The sequence below is a fragment of the Macrotis lagotis genome, chromosome 2 (assembly GCF_037893015.1).
Source record: "Macrotis lagotis isolate mMagLag1 chromosome 2, bilby.v1.9.chrom.fasta, whole genome shotgun sequence".
Classification (NCBI taxonomy): Eukaryota; Metazoa; Chordata; class Mammalia; order Peramelemorphia; family Peramelidae; genus Macrotis; species Macrotis lagotis.
In genome coordinates this window covers 23,536,311-23,562,677 of record NC_133659.1, presented here as the reverse complement: position 1 = coordinate 23,562,677, position 26,367 = coordinate 23,536,311, and the positions used below count along the sequence as shown (strand labels likewise).

The window sequence follows — 26,367 nt, the reverse complement described above, 5'->3', positions numbered from 1 at the left end:
CCTTTGGGGCCTCAGTTTCCTCTTCTGTAAAAACAAGTAGGTTGGAGTAGATGATTTCTAAAAGTTCCAGAATCACAGAATTTCAGAGTTGGAAAGGACCTCAGTTTGGCATTTAAAACCCTTCCCAACTTTCCTCCAACCTACCTTTCCAGACCTCTCCTACTAACTCCCCTTTCTGACACGCCCTGATGCTGGCCAGTCCAGCTGGCTGCCTCTTAAATCCCTGATCTCCTTCCCGACTCAACTTGGGCAAGCTCTCCCTCTGCCACAACCTCGTCTCTTGGACAAACTTGGAGTGATTCCTGCTCTTTTCCCAGAGAGAACAGAATCTTAAGGGGCAGGGACTGTGGCATTTGTGGTTTTGAAGTTGTGAGCAACTAACTGACCTTTGAGGTCCCCATCCTCTAACAAGACACCTGATTTAATAAGTAGCCTGGGCTACAAGTGAAAAACAAGTCTTAATCTCACAGGCACCTGAGCTCCCAGAGTAAAACAAACAAACAGCACCTGTCCTCCAGAAGCTTACAAGCTAATGGGGAAGACAGCAGGAGGAGCATCCCCAACCAGGCCCAAACCTGTCTCTTCACCTGGCCCTCATTCCTCCAAGAATCCCTAATCCATCTGAGTGGGAGCCCCCAGACTTCTCTGGAGGCCTTTCCCTGGATGTCCAACCCAAGATGTGGCCCCTGCATCCATGGCAACTTCTGGTCACTGGTTTGGAGACAAAAGTGGCCAGAACCTTCTCCTCCTTGCCTGGCTTCTGCTGGACAGGGCTGCTGGTCTCAGAGGGCAGCTTCCTATCCCAGTCCTAAGCCTGACACTCCTGATTCAGTATGACAGACCACAAAGAGAGCTAGCTTAATAGGGGTGAGGGTTTCTTGAATGAGCCTGACCTTTCTTTTGGGGGTGGGGGGAGGTGAAGCTGAGAAGGGTCCTGTGCCTGTGACCTTGCCTCCTTTCGTTCTCTTGCCCTGCAGCCAGAGAAGCAGACTCTAAGCCTTGCTGCCAACCTAGGTCGGGCTCTGGCTGGACCTGAGCACAGTAACAGGCTCAAGGCTGTTCTTCCCTTTTCTCCCTGGGCGAGTCCAGGTGTATCCCACTGGACTGTCATCGACTGAATCCTCTTTTCAGAAATAAACGAGCTTGATTTATGGAGTTTGACCCGTCAGGAATCAAAGATTCTTTAGACAAAAATCACTTTTGCTAACTGGGAATGTCAGGTTAAGGATTTCCCTTAAGGTCCCTGGGAGACCACCTGGGACCAGGCCATGTTCATTATGGAACCAAGAACTCATTTCCCTCAGAAATCTACTTGAACAATCCTCCTCAACTTTTCTCTCTGGGGCAAAGACACGTGTAGTTACACTGCGGATTTAGTTTGGCTGGTGCACTTGGATCAAGGCCAAAAAGACCCCAGGCATCATCATGGCAGCCTGGCTGGCTCTGCGGTAGCACAGACTATCACTGGACGTTGTGGGGGTGTGGCCCCATCCAGCAGGTTATTAGAGGGAGAAAACCAGGGAACATTACCTATAAAATCCTAGACACTAGGCCTTTCTTAATAAAACCCAAGATCTCATTTGAATTCTTGGCTATCTTATCATAATTTTCACAAATATCAACTGTGCTTCATCTCAAAGTTACAAGATTTTTTTTTTCCTGGCAAGTTGTTGTCTGACCATTCGTCCCTTATCTTATATTTATGAAATTGTTTTCCTGAACCCAAGTGTAAGACGTAACATTTACACCTGTTAAATTTAATTTTAAGATTCTAAGAGACATGTTAGATTTAATACAAATCAAAACATCATTTTTGGGGAAATACTCATTGGGAGAATGAATTTACTCAACAGGAATTCAAATAAATTCAAAGGTCAAAATTTTAAAAAGAAAGAAGGAAAAAGGCCATTTTTAGTCCACTGTCACAATCTTTTCAAATTCTTTCTCTGTCACCTCTTGTTAACACTAGGTCCCAGGTCCCTACTTTATATTACTGTTTTAAATCTTATGGTTTGATAATCTGGAAACCCTCCTTACTCTAAAATTCTATGATCCTCTAATTCATGAGTTTTAATTTTTGTTGACATTTCTGATACTATATTTATGACTACAATCCCTCATTACTGCAAATGAATATATCAACAATAAAAAGCAACATTTTTGCTCATGACTCTAAAAATGTACTTTAAAGATATGCTTAGTAATGTGCCTCTTATTTAATGAATTTCATAAATTCATTGAGATGTGTTCAATTCAAACAAAAAAATTGGCTCATTAAGAAAAAAATCCAGACTAGATAGGTGCCACCTATCAAATACTTTGGGTGGGTGGGGTGGAGAAGACCTGACCTATGAGTTTTTATAAAGCAGTAATGCTATTTTTAAAATCACAAATGTCAACTTAAATATTATTTCACAAGAAAATAAATATTAATTCACTTTATAAAAATTAACTTCATTATTTCTTTAACTCTAAATCAAGGGGGATACTGTTTTTCATGTAAAGTTAAACATATTTAATTATAAAGGGGATGGTCAATAGAATGTAAGCACCACGAGAGAAGGGAGTATCTCATTTTTCTTCTCTTTGCATTCCTAGATGAAAGCTTGCACAGATGTATTGGCTTGTGGAACTGAATAGCATAATGCAACTTGGAGAAAAGAAGAAGTTTAAATATATGTAATGTACTGGGGAGTAAAAAGATCCACTAAACAGGAAGTCATGATCAGATAAATCTTGACTAAAAAAAGTCAGAAGGTATTGAAGAATGACTAAGAATCAAAAACTATTGTTAACAGATGGGAAACTTTAAAAAACGGGGTCAAAATCAGAGGTGCATATGCCCCAGAACAGAAATGGGGGTAACTAAAACCATACAGAACCTGAGGGCCACATACTAACTGGGGAAACTACATGTTGATTTCTTTCCCCCCCCTAATTTATTTCGTTCAAAATTTCCTAACTGCACTTTAACCTGATTTCCACTGCATTTGGAGTATTATGGGCCATATGCAGCTCACAGGTTTGACACCTGTCTCAGATAATGTAAAAAGAGTTGGTATCTTAGATCTTTGAGATGAAAGGAAACTTAGAGATGATCAAATTCCAACGTACTCTTTTTATAAATCAGCCAAGTGAGGCCAGAGAAATAGTGACTTGTCCAAGGTTACACAGAGAGTAAGGAAAGCAGAGACTGGGGCCTAGGTCTTCTGGCTCTTAAGGGAGTGCTTTATTACAGAGGAAGAATTTTGAAAGCTGAAGAGACTTGATTTAATCCTATTTTCAATGGTCTAACCAGTTTTTTTCCTTTCTCAATAAAGCACACAGCTGTTTTTATGAAAAATTACTTTCAAAATGCCATAATATGGCATAATATTGTAATATGAAAGCCATCATGTGTTCTTAGCTTTGTTCTCTTCTTTACCAGCAAGAGTGATTAAGAGATGCCAGTTATATAAAATTCGTAAAAAAGAGAACATGCTAATAGAGAGTTTCAGGGGAAACAAACCACTACATTAAAAGCCAGAAATTCACTGTACTTTTTTTCCAAATAAGAGGTTTTATTAGTTAAATAGGATGGAAAACTTTCATGAAATGGTCTTTTAGAATAACAAATTCAGAACTGACTTATAGTATTTTACTTACCTTTTTAAATGCTTCTGGCATACACCGATCCACAAATCTTTTACAATTTTCATCAGACTCAGAAAGACCTTAGTAAAAACAAGAGAGAATTCCCCATTCAATTTAAATATTAAATAGTAGAGAGAGAGAGAGAGAGAGAGAGAGAGAGACAAGGAACATGATAAAAATTAATCTTAAATGCATGCAAAGTCAAAGCATTGAGGCAATAGTTTACTATTTAAGTTTACTATGGCTAACTAACAACCACCAATGAGCTACTAAAAGATGAAAATATAGTCATAGACTAGTCATGACATTAATACTAATAAATCTTTTTTTCCTTAAATTATATAGGGAAGTGAAACATTTCTAATAGCTCCCATATTGCAATAATTTCTTTTCATAAAAATAAACTTGAGGGAATAAAATCAAGTTTTAAAATTGGAAGATATCTCAGAAATATCTCACCTAAGCCCCATATTTTATGTAAGGAAATAGAGTTCCAATGAGGCTTTGAAAGCTGCCTAAGGAGAAACAGCTAGATGGCAAGAGAACTGGAATTAGAATCCCTGATCATTCCAACATGTCAATGGTCATTTCCATTACATCACAACTAAAAAACCAGCAGAGGTCTTTTAAATCCATTATAGTCTTAATTAGTTGAAAACTCTGTTCAGAAAAATTGAAACCCTTTTCCTTTCTCCTCCAAGCACTCAAAATGGAAAACTCTTCTAACTTAGTGGAAGCAAAGCATGAATTCACAGGAGAATGACTTCCTGAGGTTCTCCCAACTTTAGGAGTCAGTAAAGGAAAATTAACTGAGGTTTCACATATAGTACCATTTATCCAGTATTATTCATTATAGTTGCAGAGTGAACTATATACACAAATTGCAAATATTTGGATGGTGGAATAGCTATATAGTAAAAAAAAGTTTAACTGCTATAATTTAATTGCTGACAGTTCTGTTTAATCTATTGTATAATAAGCATCTATTTAATGTACAGATTATGGACCACCTAAACAGAGAAGAAAAGTAGAAGAAGAATTCAAGAAATATATCATAATTTTGTACTTTTGAAACAATAGGGTGCTTCCATTTTGTACTGTGTAACTCAAAGGTGTGGCTTTTATCTTTTTGTAATCTCTAAAAATAATTTTAAAAAATTATTGTTGATTTTTTAAAATCCCAGCAAAGGGAGCAAGATGGAATTTTCAATTATTTATCCAGACATCTTAAGAAGTTCTTCTTCCAAAAGTCTAATACCTTCTTGCTTCACTTTGATGGTAACTTTGAACTCTCAAACGATGATGGAACCAAGAAATTCTATTCAGGATCTGAATCTCACTAACAAGAAGAAATTGATTGCTGAGTAGCAATAATGGGTGCTTTGAAGGAAAAGTGATCACTTAGTCTTAGAATTTATGGTGAAGAGGAAATTTGGAACCAGTCGAACATGGAATGTGACTTCAGGGAGAGAAAGTGGCTTATGGAAAGCCATCTGGGATTTCATGAGAAATCTTAGTGATTTCTTTTAGAAGGGAAGTCAGCCAAGGGAAGCTCTTCAAGAGAAAACTTCGGAGGCTGTAAGGTAAACAGCTCTGAAGTAGGAAGAAAGTGAGGTGTCTGAGGAAACCAATGTGCTTGCACAGAAAAGCAGTCCAGAAAAAATGATATCCAGGGGATCTGCATCTGAAAAACTGCACAAGCCTGAATTTTTTGCTGCCTCAAAAGCTTTAATATCACTATTTTCTGACTTAAAATCCTATCTAACCTGAAGTAAAAAATAGAAAATGGCATAATGTACAAGAGTTCTGGAGTTGGAGTCAGGGAGCCCACACTAGCTTTGTGACCCTGGACAAATCACAATCTCATAAGATATCCTGAAATGAGACCTGACCTAGATGACACAGTGAAGAGAATCCTGGGCCTGGCATCAGGAAGACCTTGAGTTCAAATCCAGTCTCAGACACTTACGAGCTGAGTGAGCTTTAGCTAGTCACTTGGTCTTTGCCTCGGTTTCCCCAACTATCAAACAGGAATCACAGCAGCACTTCCCTTGCAAAATTGTTTTAAGGATTAAATAAGATAACTGTAAATTGCTTAGCAGAGAGTCTAGCTCAGAGTTGGTGCTATAGAAATGCTTGTTTTGTCCCTTCCCACTCCCCTTTCCTTCCTGGTCCAGGAGAGGTCAGTCAGTTTGGTTGAAATAGAGCTGCCCTAAGGAGGAGAGGATGAGCTGCCCAGGGACCTGAGCCAAGAAGCTCGCAGGCCACAACACTAAGAGAACTATCCCCAGGGACCATCATTCGTCCCTGTCTCTATCAGGGCTTGGGCCCAGCTCCCTCCCAGCCATTAAAGACTCCCACAAAAGGAAGGACTTCTCATTGGAGGACAGTTACCAGATCAAGACCAAGTTGTATTAATGTAAGTTTTATCCAGGAAGATCCATGACCAGCTGCCTTGTGGCAGAACACCAAGGACCCCAGGGCCTTGCCTTTCTATTACAATTTGGACATGTCATAACTCCCCCAACCTGTCCTGCCCACACTCCCCAATGCACTACTTAGGCAAAACTCACCCAGTCTTGCAAGACGGGCAGAAGCTATCAGGCATTTTCCCAATGATTCTTCCCGTTTGTAAGGTATGGACCAATGGTCAGTCAAAACACGGCTTTCCAGTTCATATAAGTTGGTTGTAGGAAACTCAATATTGTCCCCAGAGCAGTTGCCATTTTCATCATTCTTCTGAGAAAAAAAAGTTAAAGAAAATAGTCAAATTAACTCAAATGAAAATTTGAATTTTTACAATACTATATATTATTTAATCTCCAAAATAAATGAAAGAAAAATGATACAAAGGAACCTGTGATTTTTCCAAATTTCATCATTCATGAAATGAGTCAATAAAGGCTTCAATGACTACTATAGTTAATGTCATGATTTTTTTTTCAGGAATGATTCTCTACTAGGCTGGTTCTTAATCAAATTTTCTTTCAATACCCCCAGCAATGCCTTTGAAAATCTACACAATAGTTTCTGGTTTCATTCCTAGTCACAAAGTTCAGAGCCAGGATGAAAATGCCCAACCAAGATCATTGTCTCAGCCCCAAGCCTTCCAATAGAGCAGAGCTGCCGGCTCTTAAGGAAGCAGGGGCCAAACAGAAGCCACCCAAGGCCTCTCCAGGCCTCCCTGGTTCTCTCCCAGAGCTCAACACTGGTAGCTCCTCCAAGTAACTCTTCCTGGCCACATAGATTTTCCAGAGAAGGCTTTCTGAACAGCATCTTTTTGAACTGTGTGATGCTCAAAAGAGAAGACAAGTCCAAATATGGACTGACCAGAAAAAAAATCCAGTGGTACTGCTGCCTTCTTCTTCTTCCTGGAAGCTCATCTCTCTTAATGAAGCTCAGGTGTGGTGGTTCATCCTGAGTTTGCACTTAGGTCTTTTTGACTCCAGGTCTATGCTGATTTGAACTACAAACTGGAGAGAGAAGGTAAAGGACAGGAAGACTGGCTTTGAAATGGTAAAGCTAGAGTGGTTGGAATGACTCTAAATTAAGAAAACAGAGTTATAGACCTCTAAAATAACCCTATAAGTTAAGGGTAAAAGATTCACTTAACAGAATTAAAATGTTTCACAAATGTTTCCAGAAATTTATTTACTAAAAGCGTTAGGATAGAACTATAGATTCAGAAGTTAAATGACTTGTTCACACTTACACAGTCTGCACATGTCAGGTCTTCTTTTTTTCCATACCAGCTAGCTTTATACATCACACCACATTATCTTTCCAAAAGACTTCATTAAAATCACTTCCTTGGTGAAATTGAGTATTTTTTGTATAATGATGATGATGATGATGATGATGATGATGATAATAATAATAACAACAATAACAAGAAGAACTTAGACACAATTCTGATTATATAGAATCTATGTACCGGGCATATTTCACGACAACTATTGCTATTATTATTCTTCACTTTACAATTGAGTAAACTAAAGACAACATTAGTTAAATGACTTGACTAAGGTCACACAGTTAGTCCCAATGCTCTTTCCATTGTGCCACTCAGCTATTTATAATCTCACAGGCATATTCCCAGAAAGAGGAATTATTTCATGAAGCAATGAAAGTCTAAGAAAAAAATGGAACTTAAAGATAACTCCAGGATATGGGGTCCCCAAATTCTTCATGTTTATTCAAATTTGCAAACACAGTCACTCAAGAACTATAATCTAACCTTGGAATATGATTTAAATGATCTATAAAATGTGCTAGAATAGGTAACGAAATAGATGAAGAACCTTCAGCCTATAATTAGTTTCTGCCCATTATAGTATCTTTCAAATGCTAAACAACTGCATCTTTCTGCCATGAATAGCTACTGAATCTGAATGTCCTTTTTCATTCCTCAAAAATCTTGAGCTCTTTTAATCTATGTTAAGTCAAGATGGATAATATGTGTACAGAAATTCATCTAAAAATAGCACAAGCTGTAAACAAGCATGCAAATACATAAAGGGAGATGATTTAAGTGGAATACACTGAAGAATTTTAAAAAAACACAACCTATTTGACTTTCCATTACCTACTGGAAAGTATTTAAAATGAAGTCTTCTTAGAGTGATACCAAAATGGTCAAGCTATGAAGTTCCCTTTTTATAAGATATTGGCAATGGCAAGGCCAAACTTCACATTCCCTTAGAGGGGTTTTTTTTAGCTGACATTTTCCAGAGTTGGCATAATGCATCTGACATTCATTTATGAAGTCAACAGGTATTTTGGAAGCCCTAAAAATGGAGATGTAACTAGAACTAGATACACTTTTATTTTGTTCTGATGAATACTGCGGTATCTTTGTTAACAAAAATATTTTGATCCAAAGGTAAGATTTCATTTATATAGAGAACTTCACAAAGGAAAATATCTCTGTCTTAGAAATGAGTATATATTTCAAAAATACAACCTCAGAATTTTATTAGCAGTCAGTAAGTCAGTCAATTAGTTATGATCGAATATTTCCTGGAGATCATACACCGTGCTAAGTTCTGGGAGATACAAAAAAACACAATTCTTGCCCTTGACCAGCTTTTATTCTGATGGGAACATTCATCCAGCTATGCATATATAAGATATAGACATAGACAGGGTATACAGAGGAGGCTGGGAATGGCCAGCTTAAGGGAGGATTTAAGCAGTCTTGGAGAGATCTAGAAGATACAAGCAAACCAAGAGGAAAATCATTCCATGAGAGGAGGATCAGACAATGAAAAGCACCAACTTAGAAGATGGAGTTTATGTAAGAGAGAAGACAGTGAGGATGCCAGTGTCATTGGCTTAACAAGAAGACTGGGGAGGTCAAATTGTAAAGAGTTTTAAGAGTCAGAGAATTTTTGATTTGATCCCAGAGGCAATAGGCAGTCACTGAAATCTACTGTGAGGTCAGGAGACTTGGAACAGAGACACCAATCAGAAGGCTATTGCAGCAAAGCAGGAACGAGGTGGTGAGAGACAGCATCAGGCTGGTGGCAGTGAGTGGAGAGGCAACAGATGTATGCGAAAGATGTACAAACAGAACAGACTGGGTGTGTGGGGTGGGCACAAGTGAGGACTCAGGGTGAACACGCCGCTGCAAGTCTGGGGCCCAGGAAGATGATAGCACTCTCTCCAATAACAGCAAAGCCAGGAAGCGGGGAGGACTCACACTCCTGTTTTGGACAGTTAAAAAGCTTCCGAGACAAGAGGTGACAGAGGTCAAAAAAGGGGTGAGGACTAGATAAAGAGATGAGAGGACGAGAGAATTCCTGGGAGCTGAAGAGGTCCCCAAGCAAGCTAATCTGGAGAGGGAGGCCAGAGTCTTCAGAGATCTAGAACTCAGCAGGGGCCCATGCTGCCAAGCGGCCAAGAAGGAGGTCTGAGGAAAGACAGGAGAGCCCTGCTCATTCTGAGGAGCGTTTGGCAAAAAAGAAGTCAGTAGGTAGAGACAAAAGATTAAAGAGATGGGAGCTACAAAGTGGAAAAGGCAAGCTGGATTGGGACCAAGCCTGGATAGAGAGAGGTTTACTTTCGTTAAAGAGAAGGCCGTGAGCTTGTGTGAAGGATAGCAGGGGTAAGTATCCAAGGGATGTGAGGGGAGAAGAAAGAGAAGTTCTTGTCAAAGGCCTTGTTATGAGTCTTTCCTTCCAGGGTTCTCAGTGATCTCTCAAAAGAGATAATCAAACTCAAAAATGAGAAAGGGCATAGGAAACCAAGTCTTTAACAACACAAAGCTTTTAGATGGATGGATCAGTCCCCCTATCTGAAGTGTCTCCTCACTCATCCTTTGATGCTGACAGCTGTCACCCTAGTTCAGGCTCTTAGCACCTCTCTACTGGACATTGGCCTCCTAATTGGTTTCCCTACCTCAACCAAATCAAGAACTCAATTTATTGGGGGCAGCTAGGTGGCACAGTGGATAGAGCACTGGCCCTGGAGTCAGGAGGACCTGGGTTCAAATCCGGTCTCAGACACTTAATAATGACCTAGCTGTGTAGCCTTGGGCAAGCCACTTAAACCCCACTGCCTTGCAAAAAAAAAAAAAAAAGAATTCAATTTATTGAGCACCTGTGAGTGAAATGTTAGGTGAGGAAGAGTGAGGAGTTAGGGATGAAAAGAAATTTGAGAAATTAGAGTGGTGTCCATTTGACAGAATTAAGATGGAATTCAGAGGATAAGATAATGAATTCTTTTTCAGCATGATGAGCTTGGGATGCTTGTAGGACAATCATACTAAAAAGTCCAATGGGAGGTTTGTAATTATCCAGCCCTAGGCTCTCTATGTGGATCAGAGAGTCATCTGAAGAGAAATAGAATTAGGCCCAATGGAGCTGATGAGCAAAGCTCAGATAGCAAGTAGATGGCATAGCTGGGAGTTCCAGGTCTGGAATCAGAATAACCTGAGTTCAACCAAGACCCCGGGCACTCAGCAGCTGGGTGACCAGAGAAAAGTCACTTAATCTCTGTTTTCATCAGTGTTCTCACCTACAAACTGGAGGTTGTAATTATCAAGTGCTTTACCTGCCTGGTTCAAGGCAAGCACATCAGAAATGTTAGTTATTACTGTTACTTAAAAGTAGTTTGAAAGTAAGTGTCTACTGGACTATTAGGTAGAAAAACAAAAGTAAGCAATAAGATGAACCATATGCCATGAGATGACATACTAAAAAGGGAAGACAATCCATATTAAAGGAGACATAGAAAGAGAGGAAAGTATTGATCTGGTTAAGGGCCTGAAGACAGACTGGAACTAAGCAAGACAGGCCTACTATGGCTTCAGCCCAGGGGAGCTGACGTCACCCAAGGTAGAAAGAGAAGTCAGGAAGGCACAGTCAGGATGCAGGATGAGGAAAATGTTCCAAGGACATGGACTGAGAAGAAAGTAGTCAGATAACAAAGAGGAGACCAAAAGGAAGCAGTGTCATCAAAAACCAGCTGATGCAGTATTGTGAAGCATTCACTAATTTAAAGAATTCATAGCTCAGTGGCAAGCAGGCTGGAGTGTTTGTATCTAGAATGAGCTGGGTCAACAAGTAATCCTTGCTGGAAAGCCCTGCCTATTGGTCCTGCCAATGTTTGTCATTATCATGCCAACTTCCTTGTCATTAAGCACCACAAGGGACTACATTAACAGTATAGACCTCAAGGTTTTCTTTTTTTTTTTTTCTTATTCAAAAGACATTTCAATACTTCAAAAGACAGGTAGATATATACATAGGCTCTCTGGGTGGGAACTGACTGCAATCAAGCTTCATAAGTTCCTGTGAGGGGCACCTAGGTAGCTCAGTGGATAGAGTACCCATCCTGGAGTGAAGAGGATCTGAGTTCAAATCTGACCTCAGATTCTTAATAATTAGTTGTGTGACCCTGGGCAAGTAACTTAACCTCACTGCCTTGCAAAAGTAAAAAATCACCTGTGGGAAATGAACTGATGATAAACTAACTACTCTAGAATAAAAAAAAAAAAGAATATGGGGGTGGCTAGGTGGCCCAGTGGATAAAGCACCGGCCCTGGAGTCAGGAGTACCTAGGTTCAAATACAGTCTCAGACACTTAATAAAATGACCTAGCTATGTGGCCTTGGGCAAGCCACTTAACCCCATTTGCCTTGCAAAAAAAAAAAAAAAAAAAAAAAAAGAATAGAATATGGAGTAAGTATGAAAAGTTGGGTTGGATATCTGCTTTCAAGAACTTTAAGGGATATCAGCTGGAGAACTGCCTTATTCTATTTGGCACCATGGATCAATGGGGGGGGAAGGGGGGGGACTGAAGAGAGGTGGATTTAAACTTGGGATAAAGATGTTCCCCTCACAATGAAGATAATTCAAAAATACTCCAAAGTTGACTACTGCTTTGAGGAAGAGGGTTCCCCCCTCACTGGAGGTGTTAAATAAGCTGACTGCAGCAGAATGGATTCTTTCAGGCATGGCTAGCTCGAGGCACCAAGGTCTCTTTTAACTCTGAGATGACATTACATACCAAGGTAAAACTTGAGGAAGATTGGTAGTGACTTAATTTGAATGCCTGAAGGGACTATAAATGCAAACCAGCTACAGACTTCATTTGGAAGAGTTTCTATGTGAGGAAAACACTAAAATCACAAATCACAAGATCATAGTTTTAGAACTGTAAAAACAAAAACTTACATTAAAATGAAAATTTATAATGATTCTTTAAAACATTCTCCACATACCACCTCAAACCTACCAGACTGGCCAATAGGACAGAAAAGAAAAATGATAAACTGGAACACTATGCACTATTGGTAGAGTTGTGGATTCAACCATTCTGGAGAGCAATTCAGAGTTATGTCCAAAAGGCAATCACACTGTGCATATCTGATCCAGCAATACTATGACTAGATCTGTATACCAAAGAGATCACAAAAAAGGGAAAAGGGTCCTCAGGTACAAAAATATTCGTGGCAGCTCTTTTTGTAGTGGCAAAGAACTGGAAAATCAAGAGGTGTCCTTAAATTGGGCTGAACAAGCTGTGATAAATCAATATGATAGGATACTCTTGTGCCATAAGAAATGATGAGCAGGTGGATTTCAGAAAATCCTAGACCTGTATGAACTGATGCTGAGTGAAGGGAGCAGAACTAGGAGGACTTGTTGGTATAATACAATGAACAACTGCCCTCAATCTACTTCTATGACCTCCCATGATCCCTTCAATCTGTCTCAACCTTACCCAGGGATGGTCACATTGTTGATCCTACCATTATCTAAAAGTGTTTCACTTTAATGTTCAAGAACTCTACAATTTTTGTAAACTGATCATCTTTTAAACTATCCATCTTTTCCTAAGCCCCACTACCACTTAACTTCCTAATAGCCTCACTGTGACCTCTAATTCCTCTCTCCCTCATTACAATTACAGGCTGATCATATTTTATCTTCCCATCTCTTCCTCTAATCTTCCTTCTTCCTAAGCTTCCTCTTTGTCCTCTGTGACTTCCAATTCCCTATGTCTCAGTACTCCCACAGGCCACCACTACATGGTCATACTCTTCTTCATTCTCTATCCTGACCCCTTGATGAGCTAGTCTGTTAAAATCTAGTCTATTCTCTCCTCCTGAATCTCTTTTTCACTCAATCAATCACACTGTTGCCAATACTAACTCCCTCTTCCAGTCTATGACCTCCTTTGCTCCTATGTACATAACCTTGAAGAGAATTGAGCACCTGGAGTGGCCTGGGTCCACTACAAACTAGGTTAACTAATCTCAGTTCAGCTCTCAAAATAGTAATCCAACACTACTCCTCCCTAATTTTATTGCCTATCACACTTAACAAAGCAGATATTCCAAACTTTTCATCTCTCCTCAATTGCCTCTCATTTAACTCTTTCCTCCTAAATTCCAGCTTCTTTACTAAAGATCTCACCTCATAATTCACTCCCCAGAATGGAGGCCTCTGTTCCACTCGTCCTTGTCTTCTCATGTGTGTCTCTCCCTAACTCTTCCTTTCTACCAGTCTGAAGATGAGGTTGCCAAAGGCCACTGTAATCCCATCTTTTCTAGTACACTGCCCCTCCTCTGTTTCTCTGTCTAACAGATCCAACTATGCCCACTGGCTCTTGGCTAGATCTGACTTCCATAATGTTCTTCTCAACCTATGCTAGCTAGCTACATCCTCTCCCTCTTTTTCCTCTCTCGGCAGTTTGGTTTCTGATTTCCTCAGGACAACTTGAAACTGCTCTTCCCCAAATTCCAAGTGACCTCTTAATTGCCAACCTCTTGCTCTCTTTGCATAATTGGATCTTTTCTATCATGGTTTTTCTCCTGGGTACCATTTCTTTTCATGACCTTGCTTGATCTCTCCTGGTTTTCTTCCTACCTCTTTGACTCCTTAGTTTCCCTGGCTGGATCTTCATCCAGTTCATGTTTATTAACCATGTGTGTCCACCAAAGCTCTGTCCTGGGGCCTCTTCTCTATTTTAATTCATGCTCTTGGTGATATAAATTCCCATTTGGTCAATTATCGTGATGCACACAATTCCCAGATCCATTTATCCAAGTCTAGCAATGCCTCTGCATCACAAGATATATGGTAGACATTTTGAAACGATGTTTTATAAGCACTTCAAACTTAACATGTCCAAAACAATATTCACCCTCCAAAGCCATCCCCTTTCCTAACTTTCATTATTACAGCAATAGACTCATCAATTCTTCCTGGGAACACCTAGTTGTGGATCATTTGTTCGATGTCATCCTTCCACATTGGGGCTTAGGAATGTGGCTCCCGCTGTGGAAAAATCCAAGTAAAATTTTTTAGCCCTCCCTTCATACCAGAGAAGAAGTCTGAATTCTTTCTTTTTCTTTTATGGTACCTTTTATTTTACAGTACCTTAATGCAAAATTTGGATTAAGTATTTGATCATAGGTTCAGTGTTGTCCGCTAGTCTTTGATGTCGTCTACAGCTTCTGCAAAATTCCCCCCAAACTACCATTTAACTTCTTATGCCAAAACTTGATTCATCAAAACTGCAATGGGGAAATGTTCCAAAGTGGGATGGATAATTATATTTTCTTTCCATATGGCTTCTTCTCCCTACTTACACAGTCATTCCCCTGAATTACTGCAGCAACCTTCTAACCTTCTAACTGGACGTTCTCCACTATACACCTCCCTCCACACAGCAGTCAGATGTCAGCCTGGCACTGACCTCAGGAAGCTCCAGGGGATCCCGAATACGTCCAGGATAAAATATGAAGTCTTGTGACAATCTGATCCCTCCACACATGTTGCAATCTTCTTACATTCTAATCCCCTCTGTTGTCTGCACTAGATACCACTCTATCTCAGGTCTCTGCAATTCTACTCAATACATTCCCTTCTGATTTCCCATCCTAAGACTCTTAGGGCTTCCTATTAAATTCAACTGAAGCGTGACCATCTCATGAGGCCCTTTCTGTTCCCCCCACATGCTGTCCCCTTTAAGGAGGCACCTGCTCCACAAGTGCATTTTATGTTCTTATTTATATTTGTCTTCCTCATTAGAATATTTAAGCTCCTTGAGAGCAGAGAGTGGGGAAACAACCAGAACTGAAGAACAAATCATTTGCTTGCAATGGGGAACAGAACTGTCTTCTTTCCCCAAGCTTGTGTGGCAGGATGGATGAAAAGCAGACCTTATATGATATTTTTATGGACTACAAATAATTCATATGAATGCTGTCTATGCATCTGATCATTTTACCAGAAACTATGTAATAGTTATTCAAATTCTGCTGTTGTTTTGGTTGTATCTGACCTGCTTTGACCCCATCTGGGGTTTTCTTAGCAAAGATATTGGAGGTTTGCCATTTCCTTCTCGACTCATTTTACAGATGAGAAAAATTGAGACAAAATGAGAAGTGACCAGGCCGGTAAGTATCTGGAGATCACATTTAAACTCAGGTCTTTATGACTCTGAGCCTGGGGCTCTGAGCTCTCTGAAACCACCTAACTTCCCCAAAAAGAAGTTTGATGATCATCTCAAGGAAGGCAGCAAGGCAGCAAAGCTGGGATTAAAACTCAGGCCCTCAAACTCAAATGCAGTTCTTTCTCCACTCTGCCATGCTATAGCCAAAAGAATATCTATTAAGGAAAAGCTGATCAACTCAAATTTCAGTCTAAAAAAATACTATCAAAAAAATGAATCTATCACACAGATGACTATCACCCAGAACCCCTGAAATAATTTTAATTATTTATGAACTTTTACTACTCTACCACCCATAGAGAGGGAAGAAAAATATTTTAGTATCACAAAATATTATTTTTTAATCATTCAGAAGCTTTCCTTGTAAAGAAATGTCAATCTATGCTTCTGCTACTCTAGTCACTAGGCAGTATAATGGAATTTGGTGCACTTGTATGTGATGTAAGGTTGACACTGGGATCTTTGTGAGCAATATCTGGAGTCCAGTCCTTTCAGCTTTGGCACTATCCTTCAAATAGAGACAGCTAAAGCTACATCATGTGGCAGGTAATGAAAACCAACCAGTTTGTCCTCATTAGATTCAATTCTCTGTTCATATCAGTGTTACAACATAAACCAAATAACATTGTCTATTGCCAAAACTTTAGTTTCCCAGAAATAAATTTATAACCTATTTTGAAATAATCACTTACTTTATTTTTGGACAATAATTTGGACAATAATTATGCCTCATCAAAGTACCACAAAAAATGATGCAGGCTGTACACTTTTCAAAGCGTTCTTAATCTGTATGAAGATGGAAAACCAGCCTTTGTTATTTCCTTAAGAAAAAAAAGAAATCAAGGTTTGTAGTACATTTACACACATACACACACAAACACACACACAGGCAAATTGAAATGGTCTTAGAGACTAAAATAACCTTTCGTTAATTTATGGGTTGCTCCAAATTTTAAGTCATACAAAATGTAGATTAATAAAAACCCTATTCATAGGACCCTCACAGAATACTATTCTTGGGGTGGATTCCATGTTAAGAATCATAAAAATGAAAATTTTTTGAATTCAACTAAAACTACAATTGTTTGCTGAAATCAAACTGCCACAAACTTTTATTTTGATTATTTTAAAACTTTAGGTAACAAACAAAGCAGCTGCGTAAGTGCACAAAGACAGTTTTGTACTGAAAATGTTTTAAAATCATCTTATAATTAGATCTCAAATTAAATTTTCATTTCCTAACAGTAATGGAAAAAAGGAAATGTGAATTTTGGAGTAGTCACTTAACCGTGCCCCCCCCCCCCCCCCGCCTTACATCCAGGACCATCATCAGTTGTCCTGATTCATTTCCAGTCACTGGACTCAGACCAGATGACTCCAGAAGAGACAAATGAGGCTGGGGGCTAAGAATAGCACACCCACCCTCAAATACAGTTCACTATTTGTCATGGCATCACCTTCCTGTGTCATAATTTTTTTCAAGAACCAAGGACATCCCCCAAGTCTAGGACTGCCGGGCACTTTGAGCAGTGTGACAGTGGAAAAAAAAAACCAGAGCTGAAAGCAAGATCCCTGGATTGAAATCTTGTGAGACTGAATCATGTGAAGGGGTAAATTACTTTATGGCTCAATTGATTCATGTTTCCATAACAACCTAACTCACAGGGCTGTTAGGAAAGCACTGTGCAAACTGTAAAGTACTAGGGATTGTTGTGTGATCATTTTTAAAGTTCACATCCTAATCTCTTCATGTTTCCTAATGAGAGGAAGCCTTAAAATTATCCCTAAAGCCTGCCATTAACCTGTTCAGGCCCTGAATAGGATCCACCTCCTCTCTGGGCTTCCACTTTCTTCTTTATTGGGGGAGGCGAGGGAAGGGGGGGGGTCGGTTCAGATACTCTTCAAGATCTCTTGGTATTTAAAAAGTCAGTAATTTCACCATGATGGATTAATGCAAACTCTCATCTCCTTGAAGAGCTTGATACTCAATCAAAGCTAACACTATAATTATAAGGAAGTGCAGGAAAATCTTTGGGTACGAGAACAATGACCAAAGAAACGCCAGCTCTCTAGGTCCTCAAAGCAGTCCTTGTGGCCAGAAGATGCGGCTCCATTCAATATTCTTTTGCCTCAAGCAGATTTCAACTCCAAACTATCTGAAAATAATAAGGATCTCAGAGTATTTGTTACAGTCATTTCTCTTAGAACATTTGCTGGGCTGAGAAATCACCTGCAAAGCAAAGCAATTTCCTCTCCAGGACGGGCCATGCTCTGCTTTGGGATGGGGCAGCCCAGAGCAGCCACACTTTATGCTGGGGACCCGCCACCACACACAGGTACCATCTTCTTCCCACTTCCACCTTTTCAGAACCCTTTTGTACAGATTCCAGAGAAAGCATTTTAGTAAATTATGACTGACTTGACTGGAAACAAGGTTCCGGAGAATGAATGAGAAACAGAAAATAAAATTCAAGTTGCCCTGTTAAGGCAATTATAAGGCAGATGAGGAAAGGCTCAGTAGGCAGTCACAAGACAAATGTTGGTAAAGAAGCTGATCTGGTTTTGAGAGGAGATAAGAAAGAAGAGTTCAGTAAAAATTTGGAAGAAGTGCCCTTGAATGAAGAGTAGGAGGTGGGTCAAAGTCTAGGTGGGTGTCAACAGATAACATACATGTGTGTGCGCATGTATGGATGCGAGTGTAAGAATGGGGGGTATGAAGGAGGGAAGAGCCCCCTGAACAAACACTACCTACCACACAAGAGGGTGACCAGAACCAGATACAGTTAAGAACTGAATATTAGTAATAAAAACGACAATTTTACCCAAATTAAATTACTTATTAAGTGCCATACCCATTAAATGACCAAAAAATTATCTCTGCTGGGGGAGATGAGCAGAACCAGAAGAACATTATACACCATGACAGCAACATGGGCTTGATGATCAACCTTAATCCTTAATGGCCTTGTTCAGTTCTTCAATGCAATTTTAAGGGATTTGCGATGGAGAATACCATCTGTATCCAAAGAAAGAATTGTGGAGTTTAAACAAAGACCAAAGATTTCACCTTTAATTTTTAAAAAAGTTATCTTATATATTATTTAAGTTTGCTCTCTCTTATATTTTATTTTTTCCTTAAGGATATGAATTTTCTCTCAACATATATATGGGGGGGGGCAGAGCCAAGATAGCGACAGAGAAGAGCCTCTCTTAGGTGCTCTCTCTCTCTATAATATTTCAAAACTCATGAAATTATGACTCTAACTAAATTTTTGAAAGACAGAACCCACAGAGGGACTCAGTGAGGCAATTCTCCAGCCCAAGGTAACCTGGAAAATAGTGGAAAGGCTCCGCTCCATGGGGTTAGAGGGATGGCCCGCCAGACTGAAGGAACTTCAGCCTCTCGGAGGCAGCCCCAGGGTTCCTGGGAGGAGTGGGGGGGCAGTTTCCAGATCTACACCCTAGGGAGCACGGGGAGATCAGCAAGGGGGGCCTATGCCAGAGCAAGCGCATAGAGCCGGGTACTCAGCGAGCAGCGTGGCCGAGGCAGCCCAGAACCAGGAAACAGAAGCAGGCAGAGAAGGTAAGCAGGAGCCCCCAGGCAACTGAGCCTTGAGTGCTCAGTCTAGGTAGGGGAGTGGGGAGACTTCTGAGGTCTGTCCTCTGTCCCTGGAACAGGACTCTGGGGCTCTGACCACATTCAGATCCTGATCGCAGTCTAGGACCCCCATAGAACAGCAGGACCCTCCCACCTCAGCCCCATGGCAGAGGGATGCGCTTGTGGTCATTCACAGACCAGGGGGGAAGACAAAGCCTCACACACAGAGATCCTTGTGGGGGGGTGTGTCCCAATAATACTCAAAAGCTCAGGAAGCACCCCAAAACCAGGCACAGACTGGGGAAATGAGTAAAAAGAGAAAAAAAGAGGAACACCATTGAGAAACACATTGTCTATATTCCCAAGAAGGATCAAAATGCTCAATCTGAAGATGAGGACGTACAAGCTTCTGCATGTAAAGACTCCAAGAAAAATGGAAATTAGGCTCAGGCTATGACAGAGCTCATAAAAAGATTTTGAAAATTAAGTGAGGGAGATAGAAGAAAAATTGAGAAAAGAAATGAGAGGGATGCAGGAAAAACATGAAAAAGAAGTCAGCAGCTTAGTCAAGGAGATCCAAAAAAATGCAGAAGAAAATAGCATGCTAAAACCCAGCTTAGGTCAAATAGATGAGACAGTTCAAAAAGTTACTGAGGAGAAAAATGCTTTAAAAAGCAGGATTGGCCAGATGGAAAAAAGAGATAAGAAAGCTCTCTGAGGAAAACAAATCCTTCAGAAATAGAATGGAGCTGAAGGAAGCTGTTGACTTTATGAGAAGTCAAGACACAATACTTCAAAACCAAAAGAATGAAAAATTAGAAGAAAATGTGAAACATGTCATTGAAAAAAACAACTGATCTGGAAAACAGATTCAGTAAAGATAATTTGAAAATTATTGGGATACCTGAAAGTTGTGATCAGGAAGAGCCTTGACATCATTTTTTAAAAGAATTCCTATAGGAAAATTGCCCTGATATCCTAGAAAGCAGAGGGCAAAATAGAAATTGATAGAATCCACTGATTCCCGAGAATGAGATCCAAAAAAAAAACAACCCCTAGGAATATTATAGCCAAGTTCCAGAACTCCCAAGTCAAAGAGAAAATATTATAAGCAGCCAGAAGGACACAATTCAAATATCGTGGAGCTGCAGTCAGGATCACACAGGACTTAGCAGCAACTACACTGGAAGCTCGTAGGGCTTGGAATACAATATGCCGGAAGGCAGAAGAGCTTAGAATGCAACAGAGAATCAACTACCCAGCAAAACTGAAGTCCTCTTCTAGGGAAAAAGATGGACTTTCAATGAAATGGGAATTTCAAATGTTCCTGTTAAAATGGCCAGAGCTGAACAGAAAGTTTGATCTTCAAAAACAGGACTCAGGTGAAGCATAAAGAGTGGAGGAAAAGGGGAAAATTAAGGACTTAATGATGATGAACTACATGTATTCCTGCCCAGAAAAATGATACTGATAATACTCATAAGAAACTTCTCATTTAATAGAGCAGGTAGAGGGAGCTTTTATAGATGAAGCATAGGAGAGAGCTGAATTTGAAGACACAATATAGTATAATAATGGAGTCAATGGCTAAAAGGGAAATGTAATGGGAGAAAGAAAAAGGAGAGGTAGAATAGGCTAAGATATTTCATATAATAAGATTTTTTTATTACAATAAGCTATTGCAATGATATGGAAGGGGGGGAGGCAAGGGGGGAATGAGAGAACCTTTGCTCTCATCAGAGGTAGCTCAGAGAGGAAACAGCATATATACTCAATGGGGTATAGGCATACAGAGTAAGAAGAAGAGAAGGGGGACAGGGGGAAGGCGGGGAATGTGAGTGATGGAGGAGAGGGTGGACTGTGGGGAAGAGTGGTCAGATATAACACATTTTCTTTTTTACTTTTTTACTTCCTGCAAGGGGCTGGGATTGGATGGCCTGTCTGGGACCAGAGGGCCAGGTGGTTGCTAGGCCTCAGGGATGGTATGGGGGCTGAGGGCCTCTTGGCCCCAGGGCTGGTGATCAGTCTGCTGTGCCACTGAGCTACCCTACAGCACATTTAAGAAGAGGGGCAGAGTGAAAGGAGAAAATATAGTGTATAGTAGTGGGGAAGTACGAATGGAGGGAGTTGCGGTCAGCAATGGCAACAGTGGAAAAATATGGAAGTAGCTTTTGTGATGGACTTATCCTAAAGAATGTGATGGTGGTGTTGGAACACAGACTGAAGCACATTTATTATTATTATTGTTGGGAGGGTTGCAGGGCAAGTGGGGTTGGGTAGCTTGCCCAGGGCCGCACAGCTGAGTGATTGTTGGGCATCTGAGGCTGGATTTGAGCCTGGGTGCTCCTGACTCCAGGGTCGGTGCTCCATCCACTGTGCCACCTAGCTGCCCCTATTATTATTTTTTATTTTATTTTTTTCCTCTTTCCTTTACTCTATTGCTCACGAGGATCTATATTTTGGGGGGTGAAGGAATATTATATTTACTCTTAAACAAGAATATTTCAGTAATGTATAAAAAACATTTATACAAAAATAATATATATATATATATATATATATATAATGAAAACAATGTAAAGATGATCAGACTGCCTTCTGTAGGGTGCAGGGGGAAGGAAGTGAGATTGGGGGGAAATGGTAAAATTTAAAAAAACTGTCTTACAAAGTTAGAAAAAATAGTAACAAAATGTTATCTGGAGCAATAAAAGTTTAAGAATTTCAGAGGAAATGATGAAAAAATGAAAAGGAAGGTGACCTAGCTATACCAGATCTAAAACTATATAATAAAACAGTAGACATCAAAACTGCCTTTTACTGGTTAAGAAATAGAATAAACCAGTGGATTAGAGTAGGTACAAAAGAAACACTAGTAAATGACTATAGTAATCAACTGTTTAACAAACCAAAGACATTAGCTTATGGGATAAGAACTCACTATTTGACAAAAACTTCTGGAAAAAACTGGAAAACAGTGTGACACAAATAAGGCCTAGATCCACATCTCACATCATATACCAAAATAAGGTGAAAATGGATACAGGATGTAGATATAAAGGGCAATATTGCAGACCAATGAGCAGATCAAGAAACACTCTACCTGTTGGATCTATGAAGAGGGGAGAAGTTTATGACCAAACAAGAAATAGAGAACATTATAAATTTGCAAAACAAATGAATCTGACTTCATTAAATTTAAAAAAAAAGTTTTGCACTAATAAAACCAATGCAGCCAAAATCAGAAGGAAGGCAGAAAGCTGGGAAACAATTTTCACAGCTTGTGGTTCTAATAAAGGTCTCATTTCTAAAATATAGAGAACTGAAGCAAATTCATATGATTATAAGCCACTCCCCAATTGATAAATGATCAAAGATATGAGCAGGTAGTTTCCAGAAGAAATAAAAGTTATTTCTAGTCATATGGAAAAATGTTCTCAAACCATTATTGATTAGAGAAATGCAAATTAAAATAACTATGAGATACCACCTCACACCTATCAGATTGGCTAAGATAACAAAGGAAAATGTTCAATGTTGGAGAGGATGTGGGAAGACTGGGATATTAATGCACTGTTGGAGGAGTTGTGAACTAATCCAACTATTCTGGAGAGTACTCTAGAATTATGCCCAAAGAATAATAAAACCAATCATACCCTTTGATCCAGTGATATCAAATACAAAGGTCTATATCTCAAAGAAATCATAAAAAAAACAAGAGAAGTCTCATGTTAAAAAATATTTACACAGCAGCTCTTTTTGTAATGGCAAAGAATTGGAAATTGGGAGGATGCCCATCAATTGGGGAATGATTGAACAAATTATTGTATATGAATACTTTGGAGTACTATTGTTCCATAAGAAATCATGAGTGATAGGACTTTAAAAATGCATAAAAAAATTTGCCAAGAGAACATTGTTCAACCATAACAAAAACAAGATGAGAGGATCAACTATGATGGATGCAACTTCTCTCAGCAGTTCAGAGATCAAGGACAATCCTGAGAGACCTGTTATGGACACTATCATCCAGACAAGAGAAAAAAAACACAACTAGAGTCTGAATGCAGAGCAAAGCATACTAAATTCATTTTATAAAACTTTTTTGTTTTTTTCTCTTATGATTTTTTCTTAGTTCTAATTCCTCTTTCACAACATGACTAATATGGAAACACAATGTAAAGTAGAACTTACAAAAAAAAAAGAATTGAATATAAAGATCTGAAGTAGGTTCAACTTGGTCCATACAAATTGCCCTCTCTTCTTCAACTGAGCTGTGAGGATTTCATCACAAAAAAGCCTCAAACAAAAAGTAACAAAGGGGAATGGGCATGATATGTCATTGTACTCACAGATAAATGAGACCTGGAATAGAACAAAAATTTTGTCCACTCAAAGTTTTCCTTAGAATGAACTGTATAAGGAGAATAAAGACCATGTAAGCAAACAACAAGAATGGGCAACCAGACTCAAATACAAATCTGGAAAGCAGGAGAAATAAAGAATAAATTACAGTCCTTATTAAAGATTAATATAAGAGGATATAGTAGTGTGGAGGGAGAGGAAGACTTTAAACTATAATGTGGACTAGAAGAGAGTAAAAAGAGGGGAAAAAATTTAAAATCAGTTAAAAAGGAGGATGGGATAGAAAACCCACGCACCACAACTTACTACATCCAAAAATCACATTTTGGAAAAATGTTTCAAGGATAAAACAGGGAAAGGATCGAAACAAGTTTTCAATTGTAGACATCATGGAGGATCTTCACTGAAGGTCTATTTCTGGAGGGGGAGGGAAGGGGCAAGTGAAGCCTAGCTAGGTGGGGGCTTTTAGCTACAGAGCAGCCCAGGTATCTGCATCTAGATAGCAAGCCAGAATGGATGGTCCAAGTCCAGACAAAATTTGAACTCTGGCAACACAGTATTGGGTTGGGGCCAAACCTCTGCATAGATGACACCTGGGCTGTAAAGGCAACATCTTGGTCAGTGATAAGCCAAGGATCAGACCCCAGCCCCAGTATAAAAAGCACAAAAAGCTGAGCTAAACAACCAAAATGAGCAAAAAAAAATTAAAGAACACTAATCATAGAAAGTTACTATGCTGACAGAGATGATACAAATGCCATCTCAGAAAAAGAAAGCAGTGACAAGTTACCTACATGGGAAATCTCAAAGGAATCTATGAATTGGACGCAAATCCAAAACCTCATGGAAGAGCTTAAAAAAGAATTTAAAAACCAAAGAGAGGAAGAAAAATGGAAAAAAAAATGAGTCATGAAGGAAAAATATGAAAAATTAACCAAAGAAATCAACTCCTTTAAAAGTAAAAGTAATTAACTGGGAAAGCAATGTAACTCTTAGCCAAAAAGAAATCATTTTTAAAAAATGTATTTATTTAAGGCAATGGGTTTAAGTGACTTTCCCAAGTTCACATAGCTAGGCAATTATTAAGTATTTGAGGCCCCCCTGACTCCAGGGCCAGTGCTCTATCCACTTCCCCACCTAGCTGCCCCCCCAAAGGCATTTTAAATACAAAGGAAGCACAGTCAGAATTACACAAGACTTATCAACATTAAAGGATCAGAGGATCTCGAATGTGCTATTTCCAAGGGTAAAGGACCTTTGGATCACAATCAAGAATTTACTACCCTGCAAAATTCAACATATTCTGTCAGGGGAAAAGATGAATGTTCAATGAAATAGAGGACTTCCAAAATTTCCTGATAAAAAAGACTGAACAGAGAATTTGGCCCCCAAATAGAAGACTCAAGAGAAGCATAAAAGGGTAAACGGGGAAATAAATAAAACATGTTAATCAAGAACATTAAATTGTAAACAATCCTACAAGGGAAGATACCACTTGTATTTCCTGAGAATTTTATTTCTCTAAGTTAGTTAAGGGGTTAAAAATAGTTGGGGGGGGATAATGTTATAGAGAATATGGATATGGTTGTCCTTTATCAAAGAAGATCAAAATGACACCATTATGTTTGAGACAAATGACAGTGCATAGGACTGTGGTTGATCAGATCAGTAAGAGCTCTTGGAATGCTCTACCACAGGTCAAGTACAAATAGTCTAAGTGAACACCTGGGATGTTTACTCTAAACTTATATATCTCACATTTCCTTTGAGTTACTTTAATTCTGCCTTGCTCAGAGAGCTCAGCATATTCTCTGATGGGGGCACCCTATATTGGGTAGGTCCTATGCCACTCATGCCTTAAGAACTAAAGTTCTTAAGAGAAACTTTAAGGGTGTCCGGTATTTTTAGTACTTAGAGGCTCTATAATTAATTAACTCAGAAGTAACTTTATTAGATACTTAGATCTTTATAAATAGGTGCAGAGGGTGGGATAGTGTTTAGAAGAGATTAGGAAGTGATCTATCTTCTTAATCCATTCTTTGGTTAAGGAGGATTTAAATTGCCATAGTTGGGGTGCTAAAGGGACAGTGGGAAAGAATGGAGGCCTTAGGGCTATGAGTGGAATACTATAGAGCTGGAGGGAAAGAATACTTAGGGGGACTGGATATGAAAATATCATGAAAAAAATCAAGATTTTGCTTAACTTGAAGCTTTGACTACAATTGGAGAAAGTGTGCTGGGGGGGTGGAGCGGGAACCTGGGCACAGTTGGTTTATGAAATGATTTGGCTTTGCATGATGCTTTGGCACATGAAAACTATGTCCATGGAGGGTACTTGAAAAGTTGAAAGGATATAAAGTGATTATAATTTGATGTGATTCATGACTCTTGAGAAGTATATTTCTATTGAAACAGAAGAGGGGAAGGAATTTAATGACTATGAGGCAATGCTGCTTATCAATCAAGCAAACAATCACTTTGCTAGTACTCTGAGTCTATTAATCAATCAATCTTTGATGGATTATACTCAACATTAATAGTACTCTGAGTTTATCAGACAACTTTCTTTTTTTAAATTTACTTATTTTCACATTACTAAAACCCCTAATCCTTCCTCCCCCACAAAGATCTAACTACCCTCTCCCAGGATCTTCCCTCCCTTCAATCACCTAACCCCACCCCCACCCCCTTCTCCCATCCCTTTACTTTTTTTCCTCTAGGGTAAGATAAATGTCTATACCCTATTGAATGTGTATACTATTTCCTCCAAGGAAATTCTCCAATGAGAATGAAGGCTCATTCAATTCCCC

At 39.3% G+C, this 26,367-nt stretch overlaps 1 protein-coding gene and 1 long non-coding RNA gene across 2 annotated transcripts in view; both read right to left on the bottom strand.

Moving 5' to 3' along the window:
• Positions 1 to 26,367, bottom strand: part of USP24 (ubiquitin specific peptidase 24) — a 140,952-nt gene that overhangs the window by 99,062 nt on the left and 15,523 nt on the right. The window contains exons 2-3 of the mRNA XM_074221344.1: positions 6,207 to 6,372; positions 3,646 to 3,713 (exon numbers count right to left, since the gene is read on the bottom strand). Coding sequence (XP_074077445.1) covers positions 3,646 to 3,713; positions 6,207 to 6,372 — 234 coding nt within the window. The remainder of the gene's footprint in view (positions 1 to 3,645; positions 3,714 to 6,206; positions 6,373 to 26,367) is intronic.
• LOC141512422 (uncharacterized) lies at positions 7,471 to 26,166 on the bottom strand. Its single transcript, XR_012475493.1, has 2 exons — positions 16,290 to 26,166; positions 7,471 to 14,417 (listed from the first exon to the last, which is right to left on the bottom strand). It is a non-coding gene; the product is annotated as an uncharacterized LOC141512422 (long non-coding RNA).